Source organism: Globicephala melas, chromosome 21, assembly GCF_963455315.2.
Source record: "Globicephala melas chromosome 21, mGloMel1.2, whole genome shotgun sequence".
In the NCBI taxonomy this organism is placed as follows: Eukaryota; Metazoa; Chordata; class Mammalia; order Artiodactyla; family Delphinidae; genus Globicephala; species Globicephala melas.
The window spans coordinates 12,689,048-12,714,404 of record NC_083334.1 but is presented as its reverse complement, the minus strand read 5'-3'; the positions used below and the strand labels follow the sequence as shown (position 1 = coordinate 12,714,404).

The 25,357-nt window shown below is 47.7% G+C and overlaps 1 protein-coding gene across 7 annotated transcripts in view; it reads left to right on the top strand.

Annotated features, from left to right (window-relative positions):
• Nucleotides 1-24,669, top strand: part of IRF2 (interferon regulatory factor 2) — a 133,752-nt gene extending 109,083 nt beyond the window's left edge. For all 7 annotated transcript variants that reach the window (XM_060291343.1, XM_060291344.1, XM_060291345.2 and 4 more), the window contains 4 exons: nt 3,013-3,130; nt 14,272-14,436; nt 22,232-22,278; nt 23,577-24,669. In XM_060291343.1, coding sequence (XP_060147326.1) covers nt 3,013-3,130; nt 14,272-14,436; nt 22,232-22,278; nt 23,577-23,885 — 639 coding nt within the window. In that variant the 3' untranslated portion in view covers nt 23,886-24,669. The remainder of the gene's footprint in view (nt 1-3,012; nt 3,131-14,271; nt 14,437-22,231; nt 22,279-23,576) is intronic.
• Nucleotides 24,670-25,357: the final 688 nt, after the last annotated feature.

Genomic DNA, 25,357 nt, shown 5'->3' with positions numbered 1-25,357 from the left:
TTACAGGAGAGCCTACAGCTAAAGTAAGAAAGGGAACAGAAAGAGGAGGCTAGTTCAGGATTCACCAGGACAGGTCATGGTACAGCCAGGCGGGGGACAGGGCAGGAGTGGGTATCACAGAGAAGTAGAAGATGCTGTGGGCAAAGGCCGTTAGTGACCTGCAGGATCTCTCTGTACATGTTCCGTAGAGAAATATTCACCCATTTTCTTAATTTGTGTTCCTTGCTTTTAAAAAAAAAAAAAACATAGTTTAGGTTTCGATCTTCCTATTCTAGTCATTTCAAAAATTTCAACTGAGTGTAGTGATGATCCCTGTTTTTCCGCACCCTGGATGGAGCCCTTTCAGGGAGGTGCTGGCTACACTTCACTGTACAATCTGCTATATTGTCCTTCTAAAACCAGTGAGAAGGTTTGCGCTGAAGACTTGGAGATCGGCAGGTTATTTTGGAAGTGGGGATGGGAGGAGGTAAAACAATGTTCGGAGCAGTCCAGCTCAGTCTCCATTGGTAGAGTATTCTGTTTCGTTACAGGAGTGCAAGAGGCAAGGTGGGGATCTGGGGAGTAGAACAATGTTGAAAATAGTTCAGTCTCAATCTCCATTGGCATTAGTACAGGATCCAAGGGTTTATTAAGACAGAAGCTACTGGAATTGGACCATGTTGCCTGACCAAAGATGTGAGTTCAGTTCCTGTATCTCCTCAGAGTAAAAGCAGTGTGGTCTTGGAAAACTAATTTCATCTGTGAGTCATAGTTTTCTCAAGTGTAGTGTGATAGAAGTATCACTTGCCACTAATTACACTGTAGATCATGTGAACCTCTTTTGAAGTCTCCAACTGAGAAATCAGAATAATTTAGGTTTTTAAATGTACGCAAGTCTGACTGCCTCATTACCTTTATAAGAAGCCTAGAAGCAGAATGAGTGAATAATAACTTGGCAACGAAAGAAACCCACGAAAACGAGCAGTTCTTTCCATAATTCCTTAAAACGTTCTTAGTTCCTTTTGGGGAATTGAAGAGGTGGAAGGGAGAGAAGATGACACGTGGGGCATGATGGGGGGTGGGGTGGGAAGGGGGCCATTGAGGAAGCCAGGGAGAAGGATGCCATCAGAAAGGTGGAGAAACAGATAGATTTTCTTACCAAGGATGGAGAGTACAGGCCTTCCTGTTGGATGTCAGAGTGTGGGGCTGAGGGAAAGAGACTTGCGCAAAGGTCACTGGATTTGGGATAGTAGCGTTTTATTGGTGACCTTAGATAATAGTGAGTCCTTATTTAATAATAGGTGCCAGGTGCATATTTATCTCATTTAATCTTCCCATTATCCCTATGACATGGGTCCTATTACTGTCCTCAGTTTACAGCTGTCCGCAGCATCCTAAGAGATCACTAAAGAGGCTAAAGTTCTATAACTAGAGGAAGACTTGGACCCCAGGCTCACGCGACTCCAAAGCCAGGCTGTCTCACCACCCCGACCCCAGGAGCTGGGAGCTTGATTCCACAAGTGGAGTGGCAGCCAGACTGCAGGCTTCATGGTGGTGCAGTGAGGAGGTGATGCTGGGAAGGCAGGTGCACTGTCAGGAGTTTGCCTCTAAAGAAAGAGAAAAGTGGTGACTCAAGTCACAGGCGAGGGAGTTTCTTCCCAGAAAGGATAAACTCTTCGGAATTTGTCAGAGAGATGCTGCAGGAGAAAGGGATAAACATTCTGCCCAGTGGGGCTGTCCTGGGTTCTTCCTGGATTCAACCTTTGGTACATCTGGTCAACCCTGCCATGTGTGATTTTTGTTTGTTTATTTTTTTGAGAACTGAGCTGTACAGTGAGGTGATGTCTTTGAAGCCGTGGTTATCATGGCGGGAATTTGCCAGATGGGATTGGGAGGGAGGGGATAATTTCCCCCTCCTTCCCTAAGATTTGGGGGGGTTCATCATTGGTTCCAAGCAGCACATAAATTGATAAGAACACCCTGCATGTCTTGCAGCATCCTCTCTAAATTTTTCAGAGCACAGTCATATCCACCTCACATGATCTTCTGCTCCTGTCTTCTATTCTTGCCACCCCTCCACCCTCCTCTCCAGTTTGGTCTCCCCAGGAGTTGTCACGTGTGGCTTTTTTTGTCTGATTGTGTTGCTGTCATAGACGCCAGTGTAACCTCCCCTTGAGGAGAAGCTCTCTCATCAAAACGCTGAAAGTCAGTCTGTACTCCAGCGCTGGCTCTCCCAGAGCCGTTGGCGCGTTCAGAGGTTGGAGGGCTCTGGTGCACTTGAATAAAGCAGAATTGAGAGCCAAGCTTAGGAAGGGGAGTTTGCTCTCCTAGTTTCATTAATATGAATGTGTAGCCTCTTGGGCTGCATGGGCATTCGGAAGGCAAGCCTGCGGAGCCATGGGTGTGGGCTGTCTCACTGGACTCCACGGGGTGGCGGAGGCTTTGGCTATGAGTCTGGCCCGTGTGACCGGCCACCTGCCCCCGACCCTGGGGCAGGATGCTCAAGTGGCCAGAATCCGGAGCAAACCCTATCCAAGAAGAATTCATCCACCACGTCCTCTGGATTTCGTCCTTGGGCTGATAGTTGAGGCAGAGCTTTTCCTCCGAATTTATAAAAGAGGTGGCAAGATTCCTCCCTTAGAGAGAAAGCCAGGAGCTGAGTCTTACACGCACCCCCTCCCTCAGAGACGGATGAGTTGGGATCTCAGCAGCAAGGTGCTTTACCTAGGCAGTAACCCAGCTCCGCTTAACCCCAGGGCTACCTTGCGCAGGGATAAGCATTTCAGGAGGGCAAGCCAGGTGCATGGACACCGTCTCCTCCAAGGAAAAGGAAAGAAAGGGAACCCTTGGCGAGACACTCTACGCAGAAATGTGCTTCTTAAGCTCCAGGCTGATTTAAAACACGTAGGGAATGCGTTTGGGAGACGAACGTGACCTTGGCATTAAAGAAGGTGGACGGAGGGTAGAATTTAAGCTAAGCACAGGGAGGGAAAAGGAAGTGTTCTCAATTCTTTTTTCTTTTCTTCTTCCTAGCAAGAACCAGTTGAGTCATCTTTGGGGCTTAGTAATGGAGTAAGTGATCTTTCTCCTGAGTATGCGGCCCTGACTTCAGCTATAAAAAATGAAGTGGATAGTACGGTGAACATCATAGGTAAACTGTTTTGACATCTCATTTTTTTATACGCACGAGTAGCTCCCTGGGGTCGAGAATTTGTAAAACGTGATTTGAAATAACATAGTCAGCGGGAGGAGGTCTTGGAACGATCTCAAAATGCAAGTTCAGGCCCCCAGATTTCAGGGCTGAAGAATAAAGGCCTTTGAGGATCAGGTAAAGGAACTGAGGCAGATCCGCCTCAAAAAAATAGGCAGATGAGATGGGGATGCTCCCCCCAGCGGCTAAGGATTAGCGGTTCTCAGTCTTTCAATAATTGGTCACGTGGACAAAAGTGTTATTTCTTTAACTTGGGAACAAGGAGGGGGGAGACTGTCCCTGTGGGTCCTCTCAGCATCTGCTCCAAGACGGGCCTGCCACAGAGGTGGTGCTCATCTCACAGATGGGGAAACAGAGGCACGTGGACAGAGGGCACCCTGTGATCCCACAAAGAGTGTTGAGTACCTTCTGTATACCAGACGTAGCGCTGTGAGCCAGAAACAGGTTGGGGAGCAAGGCGGGCCCAATCCCTAGTTTCATGGAAGAAGACACATAATAAACAAATAAAAACTGCACGTAACAACAGCGTTACCGTGTGTGATAAATGTGCCAGAGGAGAAGAGTGGAGAGATGAGATGACACCAGTGGCTGAGGACCTGCAGTGTGGGTCCCGATGCAGGAACACGCTTAAAGGACTAGAGGGAAGGCCGGTGCTCGTGGGGAGGGCGTGTGAGGTCCCTCAGAAGGGAGGCGGGGCGGGCTTATGGGGACCTTCGAAGATCCTGGGAAGGAGGTTGGGTTTTATCCCCAGACTGCTGGAGGGTGTGGGTTTTTTGGTTTTCTTTTTTTTTTTTTTTAAGTTTTAAAAACTTGAAGTATAGCAGATAGTAAAGTGCCCAAATGTTTTCCATACACACACCATGGAAACACCACCCCTGGAGGCTTTTAGGCAGGTGGGTGACAAGTGTGAATTATATCTCAATAAAGTCCCGCTGGGATGCTGCCAAGCACGGAGGGTAGGGACTCTTTGCAAGCGTGGAAGAGGCCCAGGCTTGACCTTGTATTCTGACCCCAGCCCTGGAATCCAGAACCTCGGTTTCTTTGCCCTCAATACCTTTTGGTTCATTACCTTTTGTTCCATTTTGTAAACAATTAGGGCTTCTGATGCTGGTAAGAACAGGAAAAATCCTGTTCCAAGAGCAGGCCTCATATCCGAGGACCTTCATTTGTGGGTTCTCAGCTGAGTAGGGACAGGAGGCCGCAGCCTCCTCTCCTTCCCCTGGGCTTTGGAGTTTGGAAGTAGAATCACATGTGCAGGGTCTCCCTTGCACGCTGAGGTCTCCAGCAGCGTGAAGAAAGAATGAAGCCTGGGTTGAGACTCAGCACGTGCTGTATCTCATGTGAGGATGGCCATGGCTTCCTCGCAGGGCTCACGTCTGAATGGGGTGCTTTTGCATAGAGACAGATGGCCCTACAGTCATTTTCAGCCCAGCGGACTCTCCGAGAGTATCTTTCTCACTTCCCCTCTGGAGTGAGGCCACTTGCCTGACCGGAAGCCCAGCTCTCCTCCCTCCTGGGCCCTTTTTTCCACGGCTGAGAGCTGCTTCCCCAGCACCTGGGCTTTTATCATCCCTTTCTCAGCAGGCTGTCCTCAGAAAGCCTCTGCCCACTGAGCCCTTTTTAAAAAGGAAGATAGTTGCCGATCTCCCAGGCACGCTTTCTTAAGATTCAGCTTATTTCGAGGCAGCTGGTTGGCTCTTGGAGCTCCCCTTCACTGAGGAGGTGACCTCAGCCTCAGATAAAATGCCAAACAAAAGCCAGAATTGGACCAGTTTTCTTTACTTTTTTTTTTAACATTTTGGTTGAGCCTTCAGTAGGTAAATTCTCTGCCAGGTCGATTGTTCATTGCCCTTATGGTATGATTGGGGCTACATGGTGTTGGTACTAATTTAATGAGTCATTATCCTGGGGCAAAGACAAAGGCCAGGTTTGGTTAGAGAATCACCTACTGGATTAAATGATTCTCTTCCTGACAATAAAATCATAATGGATGGCAGTAAAATGAGTTTGAATGTCTCTTTCTCATTAGTCAGTGACCCTTGTGAAGGTATGTAATGATAGAGGAAGTGGATCCATGCACGTATTTTAAAGGAGTGGGTCATTTGTGATTATTGCTAACAGTAGCACTCGCTCGGATTTTAAACCCTTCGCAGAGCTTTGTCTCCACTCTCCCAAGTGACCAGTCATTAGCCATCCCAGCCTCTGCGATGTGTGGACCGAGATGAGAAGCACAGGGGTTCTGATTCCAAGGCCACTGTGGCATTTGAGAGATTCTCTTTCGGGCTCTTTTTACTTTTTTAAAAAATGCTTTATTTAAAAACGAAACCATTTCTTGCTTTCCATTCATTTGTCTCTAAACCCAGAGTTCCGGCCAGTTTTGTATCCAGGCACCAAGATGAAAACCTCAAGATGTTTTCATTCTACTCTTATAAGCCCATGATTATAAGATTAAAAATGGGAGCTGAAACGAGTCCTTACTATGAGAGCATTTTTCTCGTTGTCAGTAGGCTCTGTCACTAGGGAAATAGATTGAAAATCAATATCTTAATCCCTTGGAGGCCAGCCACCCAGTACACTTTTATTCTGGAGGAGGGGTGCTGTTTGGTAAGTGAATCCAGTAAGGGTGTAAAGCACGAAATGTCCTGTTACCCTGACAGATGAACTCCTGCTGGATTGCTGCTGTGTTTTACTTTTATTTCTGCGGCAAATCACGGCAGGAAAACACACACACACACACACACACACACGCACGCACGAGTGTGCACACGCCCATGGTCAATGGGCAGTGTCCTGGTCTTGCCTTCTTGTCCAGAACAGCTGAATGTACGTCCAGATGTAGCAGGCTGTGCGCTCCAAGCAGGAGGGCAGCATCTCTCTGCTTAAACCAGGTCTTTTCACGTTTCATCTCTCCCTCCTGTTTAAATGCACAGGTCAGCACCTCCAAAGATCTTCCCTGCTATCCCTTTAAGGGGAGGGAGAAAAAGACTCATTTTTATTTTTACTTTTCTTTCACATTGAATTATTTTGTGTGTGCGGCAACTTCTGTTTTTAGGAAGCGGAAGAAGCCAGCAACATGTTGGATTGTTCTGATAATACCCTGCTGGCCTCTTGCCCAGGTCAGCAGGGCCTCTGCTGAGCAGTATTGAAATCACCTCCAGGCCAGTGTGAGAAGTTAGCAGGTGCGGACATTCTTTCTCCCTGGCCTAGGCGGGGCTTCATAACCCCATTGTGTTTCTTGATAAAAGGTAACCCCACCCTTCAAGAAAGCAAAGATTGCTGTGAAATGAGGGAGGCTATTCATGACCCTGAAGTAAATCAAGCTGGCCTTAGGGGACTAGACAGAGACAATTAGGAAATAATGTAATTTGAATTCTGTCGATTTGGGTGGCCCAAAATGCACCTTCTAGGATGTACCTTTTTCTGGTAGTTAGTTCCAAATTTGACCAACTTTATCTAAAGTAAACCTTGAGTAGCTGTTTTTCAGCCAAGCTTAGAAACTTGAATATCGACAGGAGCAGAACAACAACAAAAAAGTTAAAAAAAAAAAAAAAAAAAGGAGGAAAACAGATTCACAACTAAGAGACCAAACTTAGGGCACCCCCAGGGCCTCACGGTCATAACTCAAGCCTGGCAGCCTCTGGTACCAGAATTCATAGTGACTTGAGGATGGCCAAAGGTGATGCCAGGCTGTAGAACTGTCTTCAACTTTTCCAGATCCTTTGTTCCCTGTTTTGTGTGTTTGCTTTTGTTTTTTGCCATTTTCTCTGGTGCTTAAGATATGAAAAATTCCATCTACAAGATAAAAAGTAGATTTGGGGTGGTTGTTTAGATGGAAGGCACCCCTCTTGAGAAGGAGCGAGTGAAGGCTTTCCATGCTGGTTCATCCCTCAGGAGCGGGGTCCAGCGACAAGGCATCCAGTTTTCTCAGGACCCCTAGAAAACTCTTAGCAATAGGAGAGTCCATGTGAGGTGTGAACCCAGATCTCACAGTAAACCCAGACACAACCAATAATACATCTTGTTTTTCTTAGGTGAACTGGACCTTGGAGAAGCCAAGGTCACAGAGGTGAGGCTGCATGGGATGTGCCCTCGGTCACCACATGCACCGGCAACCCTGGGCAGTGGACATGGAGGTTCTTTCAACCTTTAAGGGGTTTTTATTTACCCGAGAAAGCTGCCAACTTTTTACGAGGCTGTATATATTTTTCTGCCTTGACATCTCCACCTTATTTATAATTAACTATCGAATCCTGTCTTCCCCCGTCCTATTCCTCAAATCCGTCCCCTTCTTTCTATTTCAGATGCGACTCCCAGTCACCTTCGTGCTTGCCTCAGCTCTGCTTCCATGCTGCCCCTTCTCCAGACACAGTCATTTGTTAAAAAATGCCAGTCTTACCATGTCACCTTTGCCCCCAACCCCCAGGACAAAGACCCGCATGTCCCCAGTGTCCTGGTGACCTGGCCCCTGTCCACTTCTTTTATACCTGTTTTTGAAGTCGAATTACTCTGAACAGTTGGACTTCCAGGTGCCTATCCAGCGAGAAAGAGAGGTTTGGGTTGTGGGTTTTGTTACTGTGGGGTGGACGCTATAACTCTGTCAACCCAGCAGAGTAAGGAAGGGGCGTTCGGCGGGTCCGTCGGGAGGGGTATGCTGCCAACCCGTGAGGTCTTAGGCAGGTATCTGCTGCCGGACCATTGACCCTTGAGACACGGTGATGAACTCAACTGAGTTTTTACTAGAACATATTATTTGCCCCCCTTTATAGCAGAACAGCATGTGATGATGTTTACTCGTGGAAGTGCAGTGTGTGTACCACACCCTGCACCCACGTCAACTTGTCACTGTTGAGGCAGGCTGGCCCCTTCTCTGAAAGTACTAACCCCGTAGAGACTTGTGTCTCCCACCGTCGCCCTTGGATGCCTAAAGTGAATCATGGCCAGAGTTTATTTTAAAAAAGAAAACAGAGCACCAGATTAGAAGTTAAAAGACTGGGGTTCTAGAACTAGTTCTGCAGGGTTTTATTTATCACATGATCCTAGGCAAACTCCCTCACCTCTCTGAGACTCAATTTCCTCGTTATCTAAAGTGGAAACGAGGGGACTTCCCTGGCGGTCCAGTGGTTGAGACTTCGCCTTCCAATGCAGGGGATGCAGTTTCAGTCCCTGGTCAGGGAGCTAGGATCCCGCGTGCCTCGCGGCCAAGGGACCAAGGCGTAGAGCAGAAGCAGTGTGGTCACAAATTCATTAAAGACTTTGCAAATGGTCCACATCAAAACAAAATCTTTTAAAAAAAATTAAATACAGTGGAAATGATAAAAACTGATCCCACCTACCTCACAGGAGTGTTGTGAGGACCAAATGGGTGGAACAGAAAACTCACTGTGTGGTTAGAAGGTAGTAAAATTAATATTATGATTGTGGTATTATCAAATCATATTAAAATACATTTGATTAAGAGACATTGCCTCCATCTGTGCTGCGTCATCGGGCTGGTATTCACAGTTTAAATTCTCGAAGTTTCAGATCAGGGCGAGAAGAAATTTCTCTCCATGGCAGCATGCAGATGGCCGGCTTTTATAGGCTTTTATCTTGACCCTGCAGCTGCCTGAGTGACCTTGGCAATTTACCCAACCTCCCTGGGTTTCAGCTGCAAAGTGATAGGACCAACCCACCTTCACAGAACTTTCCGGTTCCTAATAGTCTACTTTTAAGAGCTTTCTCTGAGGCTTGGGGGCAAGTACTTTCGCAGGTGGAGCCCCGCGTTGTCAACAATTGTTAATAAGGTAAGAATGACCTTTTAAGGAATCAAACCAGTTCATCAGTAACCAGCCATGAATAATATTGTTGTAAGTCTCAGCACCGAGGTCCAGATAAAATTACATGCCTGCGGGGGACTCTTCCTGATGCGCTGACCTTCATAATCTGGAGAAGCTTAGTGGATTTCTAGTTCCCTAACCGTTCAGGAATTTCCTTGGCACCCAATACAGAACTGTTGAAAAGCAATTTCACTATTGGTTATGAGCCCAGAGTCTTATTAAGGTGAGATTTGAAAGGTTTTATCCTAAGAGGGGCTTAGAAAGCCCAGGGAAACTCAGTTTGAACTTCCTTAACTCTTTCTTTCAGGGAGACGGTGCTGTTGAGAGGGGAAAGCTGAATTTGCCTCCTGAGGCTGCCACCTTCCGGCTGTCTGACCTTGAATTAGTCATTGAACTCTTCGTTAGTTATTTAACTCTCCACGATGCTTTTCCTCCTGTCTAAAATGGAGTGATAACTGTGTCTTCCCCGTGGAATTGTGAGGTCTGGCAGGTGATAGGTCAAGGTGGGAAAGACAAAGTTCAGGGCCCAGGAAATGCTAGGTTTTGTTATTATGGGTTATCAGTCATGAGACTCTAGCACCTAGAGGGCTCCCACTTCTGACCTTATGTGCTGTAGCAGTTTGCTAAGCTTGCTATTCTTGTGACTTTCCATTTGTTAGGAGTCAGTGGCACTGTCTGTGTTGTCCCTTAGGGCGAAATTTGGTGGTTCAGGGGAAATCAGCTCTCATCTATCTCCATAGATGGATAAAGAGAGAGAGATGGATTAGGGCTGGTGCGTAAAGCCCTTCCAGAGAGCATCTCACATGCTGGGATTTCCCAGCTTCTCTCTTGGACTTGCGACTTACGAGTTCAGAAGTTTCTAAAGTGCCCTCAGTCGTGTTCAGATGGAGAGCAGCGGTCGTCCCTGTCCCAGGCACAAAGCCACATACTCCTAGGGCAATGTCTGGCCCTAGAGATCATGTAATATTAACTGGGTGTCCAGATGTAGCCCAGAAAACGAAAACTTATTTTTCTATCCTGGTCACCAGCATTTGGGATACACTTAAAATTTGAATAGAGATGCTCATCTACTTTTTGTCTTAAGGCATGTATGTTAAGTGAAATACCGTAAAACTAACCCCCTTTAGGTGTACAGGTCTATGATTTTTGACAGACATCCTCAGTGGTGTGACTACCACTACATTTAAGACATAGGACATTTTCCTCACCCGTAAATGTTTCCTCTCCCTCCTTCCAGCCGCTGGCAGCTATGGCCTACTATGTCTTTATCCCTTCACCTAGGTTTTAAAAAGCCCGCTTGCCAGGAGTCTGGAAATTTTCTAGAAAACGTTCATCGTTCCATTTGGTATTCACTAGCGGTCCTGAACTCCTGCAGGCCTCTGGCTGCAGTCTGGGAGCCCTGCTCTGTTTATTCATCTCTTTCCTCAGCAAAGCTTCACTGAGCTGCTCTCCGGTACAAGCCGTGAACGTGTGCTGTGACTTGAGACAAAAAGTTCTAACGCAGGGTCTCAACTCTCGGGAGCCACAGTGTGGCTGGGAGACAACACGTACGAATAAAGGGTTAAATAAAGGGCCGCTGCCTTAACTGGGCACGCGAGGCTGAAAGTGAAGGCACGGCACAAGGTCGCGTCATGCTGTCGTTTTGGCCAAGCCATGGGGACAGCAAGCGAGGGGCCCGCAGGAAAGAGAGGGCAGTCTGTTCTGGGGGGTCAGGAAAAGGCCCCCCGAAAGCAGAGGCATCTGACTCCTGCCTGCCACTCACTCTCCCCTTCCACCCACCGCGCTGCCGCCTCACCGAAGCCTTTGATTTCCTGTAACTGGAAAAAAAATATCCCACTTCCTGAACTTTCATCACGGGCCCTCCGCCCTCCCTGCTTTTCCTTTTCACTACTGTCCTCAGTTTATTCTCTAGATCATTGTGTGCTGGCCTCCAGCCCTACTGGACTTCTTACAAGCCAGATCCTGGACTAGATTACACTTCCTCTACCCTTCCTACCTGACAACAGTGCCTTGTACAAAGAGGATGCTCAGGAAATCTCTGTTAGTTGAATGACTGAGTTGGGACTTATGGGGGAAAACACTGAGGGAGAGAATTCCTGGTCAGAACAAAGGGACATAATTAGGAAGATGCTTGAATGGCTGCCATAGTTTATACTCCCAGGAATGACAGTGCAAGGGAGAAATGAATTTTGGAGGATTGGAAGTTAAAGGGGCCTTGATTTAAATCAAATCTATATAAGATCTTAATTTTCTTAGTATGTAAGGTATCAGTTTTATCCACCCCCTCATCAAACACACACACACACACACACACACACACACACACACACACACGTCCTGTTTGGTTTCTATCTCCACCCACCAATTTGGGAAAGGACAGGACCCATCTTGTTTTCCTGCTGTCTTATTTTACTTGGGAGAGGAGGCAGAAGAAACTTGAGAGAGGTCAGTGTCAGCGCTCAGTCTGTGTCTGGTGAGCTGCATAATTGATGCTCTCAGGCTCAAGTAGTATAGTCCAAAGGATAAAATAAGAATTTGGGAGTCTGCCTGCCATATTTAGCCTGCCTTCCTTTTCTTTAATTTTATCCCCTCCAGGAAAACCCACACGGCATCCAGTTTCCCTTCCATTCTGTATGCTGTGGCTTTGTGGAGTCTTTTATCACATCCCCAAATCTCCTTTCCCAGCCTCTTCGGTGCTTGTTTTTTCTTTGCTAGAAAATCCATGAATTCTCACTGCCTTCTAAAACCTTACCTGAGTAGAAATCAGGTAATGTTCTCCCTACCTTACTGCTAGTCACTTCATCACCCCCCTTCAAGCAGTTAAAACAGAAACCCACGTATAAACAGAAATACTTGAGTAATCAAAATATTATACTTTGAGCAGTGAAAACAGGAACTGGCCCATGATGCTAACTTCTCAAGGAGACTGGAATGTGGCCACCTTCCCGCCTAATCTGAACATTTTACAGGTGGCCCGGGACGTAGAGCACAGCCCATAATCCACGCTGTGTGACTTTGGACGAGCTACTGTACTTCTCTGTGCCTGACACTCTTCATTTATAACAGGATAATGATGCTTTCCCTGTCATTCCCATGTGTTGAAATGTTAAAATAACTTATACAGGCATGAGTAAAACATTGATTATGAGGGCAAAGTGCTTTGAGAGAGGCCCTTGGGAAAAACATTATTGGTCCCATTTGTTTATGGGTGCCAGTTTTCAGGGATATTCCATCCAATCAATTGTCAACAGAAGTATAAGGTCAGCTCTGTTTGAAAGTAAGACAGGGCATTAGGGGCATTCAAATTAAAACCACGATGAGGTATTACCACACATCTATCAGAATGACTAAAGTCAAAAAGTAGTGACAGGGCTTCCCTGGTGGCGCAGTGGTTGGGAGTCCGCTTGCCGATGCAGGGGACGCGGGTTCGTGCCCCGGTCCGGGAGGATCCCGCATGCCGCGGAGCGGCTGGGCCCGTGACCCATGGCCACTGAGCCTACGCGTCCAGAGCCTGTGCTCCGCAACGGGAGAGGCCACAACGGTGAGAGGCCCGCGTACAGCAAAAAAAAAAAAAAAAAGTAGTGACAACACCAAAAGCTGGCTAAAATGTGCATAAATTAGCTTGTCCATACATTGCCAGTAGGAATGTAATATGGTATAGCCACTCTGGACACTAGTTTAGCAGTTTCTTGTAAAACTAAACATATAATTACCATGTGTTCCAGCAATTGTACACTTGGGCATTTGTCCCAGAGAAATGGAAACTTATGTTCAGATAAAACCTGTGCATGAATGTTCATAGCAGCCTTATTCGTGATAGCCGAAGAATGGACAGGAACCTACAATTCCTTCAGTGGGTGAATTGAGTTGGGTTCCTCCAATTGAAGGAACCTACAGTTCCTACTGATACACCCCAAAACTTGGATGAATCTCCAGGGAATTCTGCTGAGTGAAAACAGCCCATCTCAAAAGGTTACTGTGTGAGTCCATTTGTGAAGCATCCTTAAAATGACAAAAATTATAGAAATGGGAAACAGATGAGTGGTTGTCAGGGGTTAGAGACAAGGGGAGGAGGCTGAAGGAAGGTGGATACAGTTACAGAAGGTGCTTGTGATGATGAGACTGTTTGGTGTTTTGACTGCGGAGGTGGGTACGTGAAACCACGTATGTGATGAAATTGCACAGAACTAGGTACACACACACGAAGGGGTACAAGTGAAACGGAGGAAACCTGAACAAGATGCATCGATTGTCAAATGTCAATATCCTGATACTGTATGATAGTTTTGCACATGGGTAAAGGGCACGTGGGATCTGTGTATTATTTCTTACAACTGCACGTGATCTCAGACTGAAAAGTTTAATTAAAAAACAGTTGAGTCAGGATTTCAGAGGCAGGGTGGTCAGAATTCATATTATCAGTGTTTTGAGGAGTTGATGCTCCGAAGGTGTGTCAGAAAATTGGGAAAGCATTCTTTTCCATTGTTTTGATATGACATCCATTGTCTGCAGAGGAGGAGGCAGGCTGGGAGTATGAACGGAGCGTCCCACAGCTAGAAATGACACAATAGGGTGGATTTTGGTGGTCCTCCCTCTTTTTTTTTCTTTTCTTTTTTTTTTTTTTTGCTGTACGCGGGCCTCTCACTGCTGTGGCCTCTCCCGTTGCGGAGCACAGGCTCCGGACGCGCAGGCTCAGCGGCCATGGCTCACGGGCCCAGCTGCTTCGCGGCACGTGGGATCCTCCCGGACCGGGGCACGGATCCGTGTCCCCTGCATTGGCAGGCGGACTCTCAACCACTGCGCCACCAGGGAAGCCCCTTCCCTCATTATTAAGGTTTGATGATGTCTCTCTGGACCCCAGGACCCAGAAACTAGCACAGCAGCTTCCTTTAGAGCGAGAGCAGAGAACAGAAATGGGTCAGGTTCAAAGCACTGTTTATCTCTCTGGCCCTGGGGCTAGGTCTGGATGCAGCTCTCATCCTGCAGCCTTGGCTGTGGCCGGGTTGAGTTTGGGATGTTGCCACGCGTAAGCCCCATTGACAGGCACACTGGAAACAGCCCTGGCGAGCCAGGTTATTGGCAAGTTGCTTCTCCAGGGACGTTAACCCAAAGCTAAGACTTGTTCTTGTTTCATGGCAGATGACATTTGGTGACCAGGAATCTGACTCTTGGCCTCTCTGGGGGGAGGTTTCCTTTCTCGAGAGTGTGTGCTAGGATTGTGAAGGCAGGTGATGTTGGTGCATGATGGCTGTCTTTTCTTTGAAGTCGTAGGACAGTCACATCTGGACAGCAACATTGAGGATCAAGAGATTGTCACTAATCCACCAGACATCTGCCAAGTTGTGGAAGTGACCACTGAGAGTGATGAACAGGCGGTCAGCATGAGCGAGCTCTACCCCCTGCAGATCTCCCCCGTGTCTTCCTACGCAGGTAAGGCGGGGGCGGGGCGGGGGTCGGAAACTCTGGAACTGAGCAAGGAACCAGGGAGGGCGGTCCTTTAGTCTAGGGTCACTCACTGATTTCACCAACATAGCAGAGAACCTCTCCTGTTTCCTAAGGATTATTCTGTCTGGAACTAGTCTTGCTTTAATGTCCTCAACCAACATCTTCTAGGATATTTTTGTTCTCAATTCGAAGACCCAGTCACAGCATTTCACTTGATCACCCGTAACATGTTCACGCATGACTAACGAATAAGAAGATTTCTCTGGGGAAGTAGTTCATCTGAGTCCATTTTATTTGCGCAAGTTATCAGAAATTCGGAAGGATGTTTTTAATGGAATCTGAGTTTGACCCAGCTGGATAGGACCTTAGGGATCACCTCTTCCGGTTCCTGTGTTGGAATAGAAGGGATTCCTCCAGGCCACACGGCCAGTAGGTGTTTGCGTCAGGACTCAAACTAAACCTTCAGACCCCAAGTTCCATTCTGTCGTTCAGCAAGTTTACTTGTCACTTCCACGTATTTTCCTCTTCTTTTTCAATTTCATACAGCTTCTAGCTGGGCCAGGGACTGAGCCCACTGCAGATTCCCCAGGGAATGGCCACAGAATGGCAGGAATTGGCCCCGACAGTCACAGAATTAGCACCGGGTTCAGTGGGTTCTTCCATCCTTACGGGATATAGTGGCGGCTCCTTTTCCCACCAACATTGCATCACCTTATGCACTCCTTCTCATGGTCTCCACTTAACTTTTGGTGACTCAGTTACAATTCTGACATATAAGTTCTGAGGCAGGGTTATTGCTTGCAGATATTACAAATAAAAAGCAGAGGCCCTATCATGGGTAACCAGAGTCGCTCTAATAAATAGTTCAGGAATTCTTCCCAGTGTCCTTTATGTGTTGCCAAATAGCGTGTCCTTCAGTCAGGACGCCACCCCAGTGAGCGGCACAGAGTCCGCGTTAGAATTAGGTTGATTCAAAGGACAAGTTGTTTGTGAATTATCCGCCCCTAAATTAACCTCATATTTCCTGAACCCCAACTTTCTTTCATTTTAACTTATTTTTTTCCACTGTGGTAAAATACCCACAGCATAACATTTACCACTTTTAGCCATTTTTCGGTGCACATCGCAGCAGCATTAAGTGACCTACATCATTGTGCAACTAGCACCACCCTCCGTCTCCAGAACTTTCTCATCTCACACAACTGAAGCTCTGTGCCCATTATACAATAACTCCCCCTCCCCCTCCCCCAGCCCCTTGGCCAGCCCCCTTTTACTTTCTGTCTCTCTGAATTTGGCTACTCTAGGTACCTCGTATAAGCGGAATCCTACAACATTAGTTCGTTTGTGATGGGCATATTTCACTTCGCAGGATGTCCTCAAGGTCCTGACTTTCTTTTGTGCTGGGAACATAAAAGGAAAGTGAGAACGAACCTTGGCTACAAGAAGCCTATAATCTTGTCAGACAGGATAAGCTTGTCATCAGTTATTTATTCATGAAACATATTTTGAACTCCTGCGTGTGCCAGTCCCTCTTGCATATCTGCCAGTCCTCGTAATAATTACTATTTGTTGCGTGTTTTTTGTACCCAGGGTACTGTGCTAAGTGCTTGAAATCGATTGGCTTATTTAATTATCATGAGAATAACCCCGTCAGCCTGGGTACTGTCATTATTCTCTCTGTAAAAGTTAGGTATTGGGGGCTTCCCTGGTGGTGCAGTGGTTGAGAGTCCGCCTGCCGATGCAGGGGACACGGGTTCGTGCCCCGGTCCGGGAGGATCCCACGTGCTGCGGAGCGGCTGGGCCCGTGAGCCATGGCCGCTGAGCCTGCGCGTCCGTAGCCTGTGCTCCGCAACGGGAGAGGCCACAACAGTGAGAGGCCCGCGTACCGCAAAAAAAAAAAAAAAAAAAAAAAAAAAGTTAGGTATCGGGCTTCCCTGGTGGTGCAGTGGTTAAGAATCCGCCTGCCCAAGCAGGGGACACGGGTTCGAGCCCTGGTCCAGGAAGATCCCACATGCCACGGAGCAACTAAGCCTGTGCGCCACAACTACTGAGCCTGCGCTCTAGAGCCCGCGAGCCACAACTACTGAAGCCCGTGTGCCACAACTACTGAAGCTTGCGCGCCTAGAGCCTGTGCTCTGCAACAAGAGAAGCCACCGCAATGAGAAGCCTGTGCCCCACAACAAAGAGTAGCCCCCGCTCACTGCAACTAGAGCAGCAAAGACCCAATGCAGCCAAAAATTAAATAAATGAATAAATAAATAAATTTATTTGAAAAAAAAATGTTAGGTATCTGAGGTCAGTGGGGTGAAGCAGCATGTCCAGAAACAGACAACCCGTAGCACAGTCAGACCCATACGTGGCTGATGCCAAAGGCCTGCTCTTAGCCCCTTGACTGCACTGCTGCCCTGCAGGACCGTGTGGGGCTCTGCCATTCAGAACAGTCCACCTCCCAGAATCTCAAGGACCAGCCAAAGGAGGCAGAGCAGAATGTTTATGCCCTAATTTTACAGTTGAGATAACTGAAACTTGAAACACTAAGCCACTGTGCTTACATTTCACTGACGAGGGCTGGAAATGTGTGACTTTCCTCTATATCATGCTGCTGCAGGCATTATTACACCCCAAGTGTTTTGTTTTTTTTTTTTTTAAGGGCTTGGAGCTTTAAAATAGACTTTTCTATTTAACTATTGAGTTAGACTTTTCTGAAGTCTTCTTGGGGATTCTGGAAAGGCGTCTTCTTGCTGTTCTGCCAGCACTGGCATTTTGCTTTAGCAGAAGAGTCCCAAGAACAGCTGATTCATGCAGAGAGAAATGAAAATCTCATTACCCTTTTCAGGACATTTGCAAGATTCGAAAAGAAGGATTTTGGTGCCAGGCTGGCGGGCAGTGCGGGTTTGGTTGGAGCCTGGTGTCTCAGCCTGGCCTTTAGTTCTTTCGATTGTTTTCACTGTCTGAATTTTCTAGAACCCTGTGGAGGGAAGCTTCCTGGATAGAGTCAAGACAAGTCATCGCTGCTACTTTTCTAGAGCCTATGACACATAAGAAACTTATCTGTTACTGACCATGGGTAGCTAAAATCTTTCAGTCAGGGATTCCATAGCTTGCTACTAGGAAAGGCAACTCTTTGGTGGTATTCACTTTCTAACTTTACGTTCCCCACGAGAATAGGCTGTTTGCCTGTTTCTCATGACAGGGTCCCTTTGTGTGGACTACTGAACTGAATTGCAGCCTCCTCAAACCACTTCATTCACTTAGAAACCAGTATTTGGAAGCGGTTGTTGGCTATTTTCCCCCGCTACTGATCATTGAAATATAACCCCAGTAGTATTACAAAAACCACATTCATTTCTGCAAGTCTGTCTTCTCCATGGTCTAAATATTACGGTGAAGCAAGAAAAGGGACAGTTCCTTTGAGTGCACGTACTTGCATTGGATTGTTTTAAGACAACATGAAATTCTAGTTGGATTCATAAAACTATGTCCTGGGGAGGGATGTCCCAAAGCCCAACCTTGGGAAACTCTAGAGACAAGTCATTTTTATTTTTAAAGATCTACCGCAAAGTGGCCTCTTGCCTGCTGTGTGGCACCAGGATTTTATTAGGTTGTGGGTGGTTTAGTGAAAGAAAGCCACAGTAGTATTTTGGGGAAGGCTGGACAAGAGTATGGAGAAGAAAGTATAAGACGAAGGATTGATTGGTGATAACTGAGAGAAGGGAGATTTCCTCCTGACCAGTGACCAGTGGGAAAGACTTTGGGTCCTTCTGGAAACCGTAGCAGGCTTGCATTTTGTTGGGTGCGGCAAAGATAGAAGTGCTGTCAGAGGACTCTGATTTGAACCTCTTAATTGAGCCTTCTAGGGAAAGTAATTAAGGAAATGATTGAGGGAAAGGAATCCTTGTCAATCTTATTAATAAAACTTGTTGAACAAGAGCCTTCAGAAAATGTACCAAGATGTCGTAGTGCAAAAAGGCTGTGACAGAAGACATCTCCCTCCCCATCATGTTCCTGAGATGGTCTGACGATAAAAAACTGGGCTAAGTGGAGTGTGAGCCTGAGACTAGCATCATTGTAAAACTGCAACTCTGGAAGAAGCATCTTTGGGGTCATCTAATCCAAGCCTCTTCCTTCCCTCTCACCCCAGTCGCTTTCTGGGAAACGGAGACCAGAAAGATGAAACAAACTGCTTAGGTACCTGTTATTACTCTGTAAACACTTGCAACTTACTCAGACCGTGCTCGGGAAGCAACTCCAAAATTTTTTTTTAAATTCCATTCTACTCAAAGCAAATACGAAACCAAGTCCAAAGTAATCAGAAGGAAAAATGAAACAACTGATGTTGCTGTGTCGGTGGTAACATTGATCTGGAAGCAGGAGCTGCCATGAATTCATTTGTTCTATAAGAACCGATCTTGAAAATGGCAATGATGGAGTAAAACCAAGAAAACAGAGGAAAATGGGCATGAGTGTCCCCAACAGAGCACCCTGAGCCAGTGACCCAGGGGTGGCCGCGAGCACCACTGTTATTCTAGAGAGAAGGGTTTGGGGTCCTCAGGCTAGAGCTTGAAGCATTTCCTGCTCCTAGGCTCAAGGCGCTCAAGGCCATTCTTTTTTTTTTTTTTTTTGCGGTACGGGGGCCTCTCACTGTTGTGGCCTCTCCTGTTGCGGAGCACAGGCTCCAGACGCGCAGGCTCAGCGGCCATGGCTCACGGGCCCAGCCGCTCCGCGGCATGTGGGATCCTCCCAGACTGGAGCACGAACCCCTGTCCCCTGCATCGGCAGGCGGACTCTCAACCATTGCGCCACCAGGGAAGCCCCTCAAGGCCATTCTTTTAAACGATGAAAATGAGAACTCCCAGTTTGCTTATATGGAGAGTTTTCAAAACTACTTCAGAGGCAGTTGATCTTCCTTTAGAAACGGTGCTCTTCAGCCACCGTTTGTGTCAGCTGGAAACAGAAGTTCAGAGCATGTGAACTTGTCTTGTCTCCGACTATCTCCCTGAAGTTGAAAACTGGGTGCTCACAGGCGATTAACATTCTGATTCTGTTCATGGTTCGTGCCAGGCCTTACCAAGGAGTCTTCCCCAGGGTCTGCCTTCCCACCCCTCCCACAACTGTGAATTGGGCTGTGGAATCCCAGAACCTTGGTCTAACCTGCCCATTTTTGCCTATTTCCAGCGCCCAGAGCAAGCCTGATGGCATCTTGTTTTTATGTGAAGGGGAGAGGAACAGAAGATGATGGTGTTTATGGAGGGTGATTAGGCGTGAGGGGGCCTAGACCTACAGGAAGGGAAGAGAAACCTTGGCTCCGGAGCTCTAAGAAAGCTAACCATAAAAATGGAAAGGGGATCTTGAAGTTTCACCAGAGGCTGGAGCAGCAGGAGAGCTTCAGCGCCCGGGGCCCTGGAATCAGAAGCTTGCTTTGTTTTCCCTCCTCTGTGCTGACTCAGTCCACGACGACTTTGGCTGGTTTCTCAATATCTCTGTTCCGCATTTTTCTTGGAAGTGGCAGCGCTGACTGCTGCCTCCTCAGGGTCCTGGGCTAGCCTGAAGGTTGAGTGGAGGGGCCTTTTCCCTTGCTCTTGTGTATAATTTGCTTTTGTGTGGAAACCTCTCTTGTGCCCGGCCTTGCCAGTTTGCCCTGACAACTAGGGTTGGGCCTTCGCCGGGCTTCTGCTGCCCCTGCTGGGGATGCTTAGGGAAGTCGGCTCAGTCCGAGGAGTGGACGGGCCCGTCTTCTAGCTGCTGGGGGTTAGGTTTTTCGGCAATCGCTTGTGCCCAGGTGAAGCCACTGGAGAACAGTGGCCGAGAAACGTGCATAGAGACCCCAGGGTGGGCCCCGTGTAGTAACTTTCAGTTTCTTTGTTCGAGGAAGGAATCTGTGCCCCAGTTTGTCCGTTTGTTCCTTAGCCTTTAATTCATGGAGGGCCTGATCTGGTCCTGGTGCCCCGGGTCGTCAGAAGGACTCTATCTGGGCTGGGAGCCACCTGGTCACAGCTGTACCACCAGCAAGACGTGAGGCTGGAGGCCAGTCCCTCTGTAGGTTTGGGATGGAAGGGGTAGAAGGCACAAGAACACATAAGGCCTTCTGCACAATCAAGGGGTGACAGGACCTGCTCCCTGACTTAGAGACTGAACAAGACCTGCATGCAGAGCACCAGCCCACGGGCCCCCAAAACGTTCACTAATACAGCTTCCCTTCAGGCCATGTCTGCGAAGTGAATGACCCAGACTCAGGGCTCTCTAAGGGTCCGTGTATTTTGGAAGTTCTACCCACTGTGTTTCATTTTCTCAATGCTGTGAACCCTGAAAAACTGCACACCATCAATTCTGTACTTAAAACAATTAACATTTTTCTACTTAAAAAAAAAATTAGTTTGCTTTAAAAAAAAGTCAAAATTTTTTTTTACTTAAAAGAATCTTATATTCTATGTACAGGTGATGTGTAATCGCTAGCTGTTGAGTGTGACCCTGTCACCCTAGCATGGGGTGCAGATCCCCTGTTGAATGAGGCTCAGGACAAAGGCGCACCAACATTTACTGGGTGTGGGCTGTGTTCCAGGCGCCGTACTAGGCCTTTCCCTCACTCATCACGTAATCCTCTTTCGAAGGTGTTTATACTCCCATTTTACAGATGGGGAAAGTGTGCCTCAGTGAAGTTAAGTAACTTGCTTTGTGTCTCACAGGTGGCAGGATGGATCAGGATGGTAAGTGAGTGAGTTATCTATTGCTGCGTGACCCTGTAACCACAAACTTAGTGCCTTAAAACAACACACATTTATTATCCCACAGTTTCTGAGGGTCGGGGGAGCAGACATGGCTTGGCTGGGTCCTCTGCTCAGGGCATTCTCTGCACAGACCAGCAGCTGAGGTCTGGTCCAGGGCTGCTGTCTCATTTGAGGATGGGATCGGGGAGGATCTGCTCCCAGGCTCACAGGGTTTGGGGCAGAATGTAGTTCCTGGCAGGTTGTCAAACTGAGGGCCTCAGTTTCTTGCTGGCTGTTGGCTGGAAGCGGTCCTTAGTTGTCTGTCATGTGAGCCTCCCCGCCATGGCTGCTGGCTTCCTCAAAGCCAGCAAGGGAGATGGTCTCCTCATTAGACAGGTTGCAGGGTTACATAACGTCATCACGTGCATCCCATCGCCTCCACTGTGTTCTGTTGGTTCAAAGCAAGTCACAGGCCCCGCCTGCCCTCCAGAGCAGGGAACCCCACAAGAGGGTAAACACTCAGCAGCTGAGCCACCCTAGAATCTGTGCACCCACAGTAACCCAGGGGGAAGGTGCCACTTTATTAACCCAGGATATAAGTACTGAAGGGCCGTGAGGGAAAGGAGGGATCTGAGGAGAATGGGGCTCATCTGGGGAGGCTGGGCTGGGACTTAAATGAACCAAATGCCATGAATGGGAACAGACCAGTTAGCGGCTTGTGGTGGAGCAGCTGTGAGGAAAGGGCCTGACGTGGAGCCAGCAGAGGGCCGGGGGGCAGGGCGGGCAGAACCCGGATGGGCAGCCCGGGGGCCCGGCACCCCATCCCGGGAAGAGAGGCCATGAATAAGCATAGCCTGGCCCTGGGAAAACGAGCCACCCTTCATCTCTAAATTCCTCCCTAGCATCTCCCAGGCACACACGTCTGACCTGACACAAGGGGACGGAGGTTATGAGTTTAGTGATGCATTTCTCTTTTGAAGAAAGACGTGCTGATGTATTGTTTTAAACACTGCCTGGGCCTCGAAACAGTTTGAGTGGCAGGAATGATGGGCCTGTGTTTTTCTCTCTGTGAACAGAAAGCGAAACTACGGACAGTGTGCCCAGTGATGAAGAGAGCTCGGAGGTAAGCCTGGTGGCGCCGGCGCAAAGCCTTCCCAACTGGCACGTTGGTTTCCCCGCTGCTGGTGAAGTTTCTTTTCTTTTGAGCATGAGTTTCACTTTTGGATTTTTTTTTTTTTTTTGGTGACGGTGGTAAAATATACATAAAATTTACAGTGCTTTTGACTTACAAAATGAAGCTTTGGGAAGTAGATGGGAGGGAAGGGGGTAAGATGTTACTGTGAGAAAGGAGGCTATGACGGCAGGAAAAGGCCAAGAAACGCTGATATGCTTACCACCGTAAACATCCTAATTCACAAGCAGAAATAGAAGGTCCAAGTGGCCCAAGGCAATGACGAGAAGTCAGTGTCGGAAAGTGCTAAGCAAAAGTAGCTCCCCAGATACCGGGAGTGTCCCCTCCCCCCAGCCCGCCCTGTGATCCCTGCCCACGGGCCAGGTATGTGTTCAGTCCGGATTCCAAGTGGCTTTGCTTCTGATCTCTCTCCTCTTGGCTAGGCTCAGACAATGGCAGGAAATGGCTGGAACTGTGAGGGGAAGCATTCCTGCGAAGCCTGCTTTGTGTCTGTGTTTGAGTGAGTTAGTGAGTGAGAGACAGACAGACAGACAGAGACTGACTACTGATTGTCTGAATTAGTAATTTCCCAATGTACTGAATACTTTAAAGTATAGTCCAGGAATTCTGAAAGACAGTGGGTGGAGATGCGCACATACGTTCGGAACCTGTTTCTTCAAGGTCAGAATTCCAGCTCCTTCTCTGAATGACGCCACCCTTGAAGCCAGCTATGTGCATGCACTCTGGAGCGCACTCTGGAGCGCTAAGCTGTACCCGTTTGAAAGCAATCCAGGGGCGTTCCCTGTCTTTTATTGGGTTCCTCGCTTCCGGCACTCTGAAAATGCAGCTTGACTCAAAGATCAGATCGGGCCATCTGTGAGGACTTAGTCGCCGTGACACATCAGCCATCCTGGCTCAAAGCTACCTAACCATGAGGCCGGGCAGCCGGAGTAGAGGGGAACCAGAAACCAAGCTGCTGCCTTGTTTTCCTGCCTTCATAGAACAGCCTTGGCTAGATTTCTGGGAGGTAGCCAATGGGCATGGATTAGAAAGGGAAGAGAAACTGTGCTTGGGGCATGCATGGCTGGGAATGGATTTCAGTTCAGGGGTGTGGAGTCGCTAAGGTTCTCGTTTATTCCATGCCTCTTAAGAAACTCAGACACCAACACATGGGAAGGGTGGCACATTGTTTAAAAAGCCATTCAAGAGAAGGCAAAGGAAATGTATATCATGATTATTTTCTTTGAAAGGGCCGACCACACTGGCGGAAGAGGAACATTGAAGGCAAACAGTACCTCAGCAACATGGGGACACGAAGCACGTACCTGCTACCCAGCATGGCGACCTTCGTCACTTCCAACAAGCCCGACCTCCAGGTCACCATCAAAGAGGAGAGCTGTCCCGTGCCTTACAACAGCTCCTGGCCCCCGTTCCCAGACCTCCCCCTCGCCCCCTCCGTGACCCCAGCGCCCAGCAGCAGCCGGCCAGACCGGGAGACCCGGGCCAGCGTCATCAAGAAGACCTCCGACATCACCCAGGCCCGCGTCAAGAGCTGTTAAGCCTTCCACTTCCCCTGGTGGTTGTTGGGATTTCTTGGCTTTGTTTTATTGTTTGTTTGTATTATATTTTTCTTTCTGACACCTATTTTAGACGAATCTTAAGGGAAAAAGCCTTGACAATAGAACTTTGATTGCTGTGTCCAACTCCAGTACTGGAGCTTCTTTTTAACTCAGGACTCCAGCCCCTTGGTAGACGCATATCTCTAGAGCCTGCTGGATCTCCCAGGGCTGCTCCCTCAAGTTCAAGGACGTCATAGGACCAACACCCACACGGGCAGTGAGGTGCTGCATTGCCTGCGGTCAAGGCCAGCATGGTGGAACGGATGCCTCTGAATGGAGGAGAAAATGTGAACTAGCTGGAATTTTTTATTCTTGTGAATATGTACATAGGGCAGTACTAGCGACGTTGCAGTCTGCTTCTGCACCTTATCTTAAAGCACTTACAGATAGACCTTCTCGTGACCCTGCTCTGTTTCATAGCACAGTCAGCACCCCTCTTCCCTCCTCCCCTCCCTTCCCCCTTCCCATCTCCTCCTCTTGCTTTGCAGCCCCTCCCCTCCCAGCCCCTCCCCTCGTTTGCCTCCCCTTCATCCCACCCCCTCCCCTCCCTCCCCTCCCCGGCCCTCCTATCCCCTTCATTTTCTTTCCTCCTTTTCCTGCCCTCAAAGGCTGTGTTCCACATCCCTGAGGAGGAGAAGAAAATGAACTTCTCCACAGATGTCCCATTTTAAAAGACTGCTTTAAAAAACAAAACAAAAAAAAAAAAGAAAAGAAAAAAAGAAAATCTTTCTAATCTGCTATGCTTGAATGCCACGCGGTACAAAGGAAAACTATCATGGAGAGATTATGCAAATTCCCAGATTTGAAGAGAAAAATACTCTAATTCTAACCAGAGCAAGCTTTTTTATTTTTTATACCGGGGAATATTTTATTCAAGGTAAAATTCTAAAGAAAATATAATTGTTTTTTATCTTTTCTACAGCAAATTTATAATTTTAAGATTCCTTTTCTTGTTTATCGGCAGTTGTTATTACATCCTTGTGGCACATTTTTTTTTTTTAATTTTGTAAAGGTGAAAAAGCTTTTATGAGCTCATGTAGCAATCAAATTATCCTGTGGATTGATAATAAATGAATATGATATATAGTTAAATTTTTAATGGGCATCACGCCTGGCTTTGTGTGTGTGTCCCTTAGAGCACAGTCATGGGATTGGACTGGTGGACCAGAACTTTCCCCCTTTCGACCCTGGAGGTTTCTGTTGTGAGATGGCTTCCTCTGTTAGGCGCTCGCCCGGAGCTGGACGTTGTGCTGCGTGTCTTACATGATGATTCCACTTGTTCACTCATCCAGGTTGTGCACAGGATAGAGATTTATCTCCGTTTCACAGGGAGGAGATGGAGACTAAAAGGAAAATGCCTTTACTCAAGGTCACATAGGTAGTCATAATCCAAGGCTGGTGTGACTCTGGAG